Source organism: Cupressus sempervirens, chromosome 7 (assembly GCF_028749045.1).
Source record: "Cupressus sempervirens isolate cs-2001-9-10 chromosome 7, ASM2874904v1, whole genome shotgun sequence".
NCBI classification, from domain to species: domain Eukaryota; kingdom Viridiplantae; phylum Streptophyta; class Pinopsida; order Cupressales; family Cupressaceae; genus Cupressus; species Cupressus sempervirens.
This window is the reverse complement of record NC_143124.1, coordinates 39432955-39440042: the sequence shown is the minus strand read 5'-3', so window position 1 is coordinate 39440042 and position 7088 is coordinate 39432955. Positions and strand designations below refer to the sequence as shown.

The window sequence follows — 7088 nt, the reverse complement described above, 5'->3', positions numbered from 1 at the left end:
GAAGCGCCTGTTTTGATAATCTAACTACAATAGATAACTCTCTACTTATATACATAAACTAGTTTATATAACAAAACTCTTAATTAATTTCACTTCAACGAAAATTCTATGATTCTAATCATGCATAAAGTTTGATTTTAATAAATCATCTACCCATATATTTTCCCTATATTACAGCCATTGCCATCGCCTTCCACATCAATCATATGAAGTTGCCATCGCCTTCCACATCATATGAAGTTCCGAATATAGAACATCTTATTAGTTATCATTGCATGCATGAAGTTCCCAATTTAGAACATCTTATTAGTTATCTTTGCATGTGACGTCTATATGACATCCTCGCATCCTTAGTTGACAGCGTATCTTATTTTGTCCCGAGAGAAAAAGAACCGTGAGAGCGTGGGAAGCTTGGTAACAACAGGAGTCGATATTTATTCTTCAATCCCCGTGCAAATTACGGAACACAAATATGTGACTTTTGAATGTGAAACTGAAATTGACCGAAACGACAAACATTTTCAAACGTTTGGTCGGAAATCTTTACAAACATTCACCTATTGATGTGGTGAATACGAGCGTGTGAGAAAATCATGAAATATGGTGACAGCTCAAGTACATCCTTGAAACTTTCACTTCTTATATCTGTGTTTTTCAAAGAGATTTTGAGAATTATATCTACTCAGGAAAAAGTTGGAATAAACATGCGAAGACACATTCAACAAGTGCTTTATCACATTAGTTAAGAAAATCAATAGTTGCTAGTCATGTGCATTACGACCGTAATAATCGCACTGTATTAACGTGCATACAACAACATTTTCAACGGTTCGCAAACAGAAACAGAAACAGACTTCACAGACGCTCGTTGTCTATATAAGAGAGCCCAATGCCATAGCATTTCATACAACCATTGCGAGTTTCATCTTCTTATCGAAAATGGCCTCCAGTGAAGCCTTAAAGCCATTGCTTCTTTTGTTTGCTTCCTTTCTATTCATGTTAGCAATGACGGAATCAATAAGAACTCCTTTCAACACGACCAAGGCTGACAATAGCGTTAAATATCATGTTGAGAAGCCGGAGCTTGTTGTTCAAATGGTGCAAAGGTAATAAGCATGTTGTCTTTGAGAGGGTCTAGAAAGTTTAGAGAATTTAATTAAATAGCTCATCACATTCAATACATTGATATGCAATGCATATGACTGTGTGTGTCAATCATTCTCTACTTATTCTTATGCTCTTGCTTGGTGCTTGCCTTACCGTAATACCTATAATACCATTCTTGTGACAGTAGTTGGTACGCAGCTGTCAATAGCTATAGATGAAAATTCTATTCCCCATATCATTAGCTGTTAACGATTGTCTTTGTTCAGATACATTAATTCTAAGATGAACATGATACTGCAGAAAGGTTATCTAAGTCAGTTCAATTAAGAAGGCTTCGACGTTCTAGCGTTGTTTTATTGCCAGCATATATCGACAGTTGCATACAGTTGAGTTGAGATTATTTAACAATTTAAAGAACTGCTGCGCAGGAGTTTAAATAGTTCGAGAAGAAAGCTGAGCTCGTGCGGAACAGGGAACCCAATTGACGACTGTTGGCGCTGTGATTCCGATTGGGTTAACAACAGAAAGAGACTGGCTGACTGCGCAATTGGATTTGGCAAAAACGCCATTGGAGGTAAGAACGGGCGGTTTTATGTCGTTACCGATCCCAGTGACGATGACCCCGTCAATCCTAAGCCTGGCACTCTGCGCCACGCTGTCATCCAAACCGAGCCTCTCTGGATTATTTTTCAAAGAGACATGCTGATTCAGCTAAAGGAGGAGCTGATCATGAACAGCTACAAGACTATTGACGGCAGAGGAGCGAATGTTCATATAGCAAATGGAGCTTGCATTACAATACAGTACGTGAATAACATCATTATTCATGGAATTCATATCCATGACTGCAAACCTACGGGAAATACAAATGTGAGGAGCTCGCCCACACATTATGGGTATAGAACTATGAGTGATGGAGATGGGATTAACATCTTTGGATCAACCGCAATTTGGGTCGACCACTGTTCATTGTCAAGATGTACAGATGGACTGATCGATGCCATCATGGGCTCCACTGCTATCACAATTTCAAACAACTTTTTCACTCACCATGACAAGGTGCTCAAAACTGCCGGTTTATTTAGTCTGCCATTAATTTAGCTTTTCTTTTAAAAAGGTTTCATGATTATATTTATGGGCATGCTTTAAAAAGTTACTAGAAGCCTATTAGGAGACACATAAAGAGTATTGGTATTTATGGGCATATTCGTTTTCTGTAGGTGATGCTCCTTGGACATAGCGACGCGCATACCGAAGACGTCAAAATGCAAGTAACAGTTGCATTCAACCATTTTGGAGAAGGACTTGTTCAGCGTATGCCCAGGTATAGAATTCCGTATCAATCCTTGCATGAGGAACACAAGACATTAGCTCACTCAAGTTTATTTCTTTAATTTTCATTTCACTATAAGATGTATACGTTGTGATGCAGGTGTCGACATGGAAATTTCCATGTGGTGAACAATGATTACACTCACTGGGAAATGTACGCCATTGGCGGAAGTGCGAACCCCACCATTAACAGTGAAGGAAACAGATTCCTAGCCCCTGACAATCGATTCCACAAGGAGGTAAAAGTCCATTTGCAACTGATGTCTCATATATGTTCTTTGGTGTTCAATGGATGTAGAATAAGTATGGTAATGGGAAATGTGCAGGTGACAAAGCACCAAGATTCAACAGAAGGGAATTGGAGATCACTGGGAGATCTGATGTTGAATGGGGCATTCTTTACAGCATCAGGAGCTAGAGCATCTTCAAGCTATGCAAAGGCTTCGAGTATGGCGGCAAGACCGTCATCTGTTGTGGGCTCAATCACTGCAGCTTCAGGTGTTCTCAACTGTAGAAAGGGCTCGAGCTGTTAGACCAAAACATATGCATTATAGACAAATTGTTAGGAATCCCTTAATTCTATAGCTTGCCAAGCATGAGAGGACGGAGCGAGGCATGTTAGTTATTTTAGTTTTGTTTTTGGAGAGTCTCGAGTCATCTTTTAATAAATTTGAATATATCAGTAATGTTATTCTCAAAATTGAAGAATTGTCGTGGAACGTCAAGCCAATAACATTTATATTTATATTATCTTGATTGTCACTGAATTTCAATGTATTTCTTGAGTATGCCTTATAAGAAGTGCAATATAAAGATTGAGATTAGCTCAATTTGTGTTCACAGATTAGATTGAGGTTCATATAGATTGATTTTGACATGCTATTTATTCACACCAAATATTACTCAAAGAAGTATCAATAGTTTCTCTGTATTCTTAAAAAAAATCATTTATTATAGAAAATTGATTTAGTTTTATTCACATAACATCTAGGGCCTCAAATATTATGCTTGGTAAAAATGGAATAGAGTGAAAATGATCCTACAAATAAATCTCATTGCTAAATTTCTTCCAAATAAGACAATCTATTTATACAAAGATTGGTATGTTGCACTCTATGATATAAAAGGTGTCAACAAAAAATAAGTACAGGCTATATTTGATTAAAAAAAAAAATTCCCACACAATGCTACGAACAAACTCTTCATTTTTCTTTTGTTGGGTGTCACTTGAATTAAAAGTAGGACATCATGAGTTTGACAATCATCTTTTTCAAAAGTTCTCTCAAATGATTGAATAATTATTTGTTGTTAAATATTTATTTCTTCTTCTAAATAAATAGGAGCTATTAGGGTATGGTTATTGCTCTACATATCTGGAAATTATTTTGCTTTGCTAGTTGCATTGATATGAATTTTTTGTTTTTAAAGAAAAAATTGTGAACCATCTCAAAAATAAGACTATCATTGGTGAAACTATTTTGAATCGTAAATGTTTAAAGATTGATGAAAGAGCATCTTGGCTTGGTCAAAATAATGCTCTATAGATTTTCTCAGCAATCCTTGTGGTTCTTCTTAGTATTGATTTGAATAGTTGGGTTGGTGAAGTGTTCGTGTCTTCATTCACGAGGTTCACTTGGTTTATATGATTTTCTTTTATGTTCACCGAGTGACTTTTGTGATTGTTTTTTGTGCATTAAAAAGTAGACAAGGTAAAGGCGGCTGACCCCAGGTTACAATAGGTTGGAGACAAGCTAGTAGTCCTTCTCCAATAGTTCATCCTATACCTTTTATTATCATAAAAACAATCCATCTTCACAAAAAATGATCATAGTCCAGTAGGGTTTTAAACCAACCATTCTCTAGGAAGCTATAGAGAGAGCGAGTGACATCATTTTCCTTTCTCTTGTCCTTATCCTCATTTTCAACTCATAGAAGATACAATTTTGTGGCCATCGAATAGATCATCTTAGTGGTATACTCAGAAATGGCCTTGAATTTCCTGTGTAGGGTCTCTTGGTTATCAAAAATCTCTAAAGGGACTTCTATAGCCTATTCATCCTATCATTAATTTCATCTCTTTCACGTGGGGGCCGCTCTACCTTCCCCCCACCCCTCTTTGCATTCCTTATAGGGTAAGTGATATCACCACCCAAGCTCATTTCTGGGGAAGGCATCCCTTAAAAGGTATTAGAAACATGGGAAGGGCTAGGGTTACCCTTATTCTTAGAGCCATAGGTAGTGCGTGTCATTTCCATTTTCCTCTTGCTTGTAGGTTTAGCCTCCGTCCTCATGGATTTAGACCTAACATCATGAATATGCATTGGTGCTTCCTTAGAATAGAAGAATTTCTACATGCCCACCTCATTTGAAACACTCGATTGTTTATACTAGATCATTCCTTTGAGAGATAGGCCTCCCACATTTGATATGAGTTCCTACATCACTACAACATTTGGGGACAAATTGCGATGACAATTTGTGATGGCGGTGTAATCTGTGTTGTTTTTCATGTCTCTTTTTTTTCGCAATTCTCCTCGATGACATTGCAATACCAATATTGGCATCGCACTTGCGACACCCCTACGAGCATAAGCAAAAAAAAAATCATGACATAAATAACTTTCCATTTGTTTTGGTTATGGAGAGATGCACGCGAAAGAGGTGGAGAGCTCCAAATGAGGGTGCATAGTTGTGAATGTTGTCATGCCCTTGTGATTGGTGCATTTTGTTGTTGTGTCCTTGTGATCTTTACATTTCATTACCATGCCCTTTCTTTGCGATTTCATTGTCATTATTTGCCCTTTCTCTGCAATTTCATTTTCGTGTCATGCCCTTTCTCTGCAGTTTCGTTGTCATGTCATGCCCTTGCGATCTACATGCCCTTGCTCTGTGATTTTCTTCAAGGGGTGAGAAGAGGTACATATGCAAAATGTTTTTTCTCTTTTCCTTGTAAACGTGTATGTCTTTATATTTCCTTCTAAACATGTATTTGTTTATATAGTTAGAGGGATCTCTTTTAAGGTGGTTATTACATATTATCTCACAATAGAAAAAAAGGGCCAACTACATACATATTCCACAATCCAAATAATAAAACAATGAAAGTCACTCAACCTGTGCTAAGTGAATTATCTCAAGATCCTAAACAAAAATATTGTAAACCATGAAAAATGGGTAGAGTTCACAAGAAATTTTATAAAAATATATAATAGCAGATGTTTCTAGAGAGAAACAAGCCAAAACCCAGTTAAATTTGTGTAGTTGTTGATTACAAATTCATGTAGAACTCTCATCAGATTAGGTAAACATTCCAAAATCTAGATATTAAATCAATAACACTCACTCAACCCTGCTAAGTGACATACCCCAAGATCTTGCATATAAATAATCCAAACCACAAAAAGTGGGTAGAGTTCATAGGAAATTTTACAAAAATATATCATAGAATATATTTTTAGAAAGAAACAAGCCATAATCAAGTTAAATTGGTCTATTTTTTTATCACCTAGGTTGATTACAAATTCCCCTTTCTCTAGGACTATGAAATGTTGCTCTTCTTCAGTGAGTTGTACCACCATTGAATATTTTTAGAAACTCTGGTCAATGTTGAAACTTTGAATTCTCAGATAGTTGTAGGGATTGTGGTGAATATGTAACACTAATGAATGTTTTTACCAACTCTTTCCATTGTTCAAATGAGGGCATAGAGAGCTATAAATGTTGTCATGCCCTTGTGATCATTAAATTTTTTACTGTGCCCTTATAATATGAAACCAAAAACTGATAAAATTCTAATTAATTGATGAGATCAGTTGCAGAAACCTAACTGATATGTTTTCTTGTGCCATTGTCAAATTCTTACACTTGTTGAGATTCTAAACACTTGCAGTACTATGAATCATGAGACACGATGGAAAACTAGACAAGATTAGAGATTGCACTATGAAACAACTACTGAAATTCATTCATGCTTCTCCATGAGATTTTGAGAAATTCTCTCCACGCACATTTGTTCCCATGTGAGTTCAACATATTGGTGAACTAAGTGTATGAAAAATCATATCCAAAATTCTTTATTAGGGAATATTGCAGTTTACAATTAGATGTCGATCCCGTGAGTTTTTATTGTGTGTTAGTCGATATAATTATATCACAATTTGTACTACACAATATAATTCAATGCGGAGTTATGATGTTAATTGGGGCAGTCTTCAAGGAATCAGGTGGCATGGGGTTGTCAAAGTATGCCAAAGCTTCAAGCGTGGGGCATCCCTCTATGCCTTCCATCATTGTTAACGTGGGTGTTCTAACTCTCTAACTTGCTAAGCACGATCAACACAATGAATCAAAGCTTATCACATATTTTAGTTTCTTTTGACGTCAAGATGCTCCACCCATTTCTCGTGACTTCAAAAAATGTGTGAATAATACACCTCTCATATCTGAAATACATCAATAAACTTGATTAATGCTGCAAAAATTCATTTACATTTAAAAAAATTGAAGGTTGGGAATAATGCAGTGCCTAAATGAGTTTTGTTTAAAAATGTAAAATGTACAAATATAAAATCGTATAATTCTTAAGACGATGACTAAGATAATCTTTGATAAAATGTAGAGATTTCACTTATAATAGCATACACTCTTAA

General features: G+C 36.1%; 1 protein-coding gene across 1 annotated transcript; it reads left to right on the top strand.

The window, feature by feature from the left end:
* Positions 1-939: 939 nt before the first annotated feature.
* LOC149545346 (putative pectate lyase 18) lies at positions 940-2972 on the top strand. Its single transcript, XM_089793951.1, has 5 exons — positions 940-1106; positions 1536-2166; positions 2328-2431; positions 2540-2678; positions 2766-2972. The coding sequence occupies exons 1-5, from the start codon at positions 940-942 to the stop codon at positions 2970-2972; spliced, it is 1248 nt and encodes a 415-aa protein (XP_089650077.1).
* The last annotated feature ends 4116 nt before the right edge of the window (positions 2973-7088 follow it).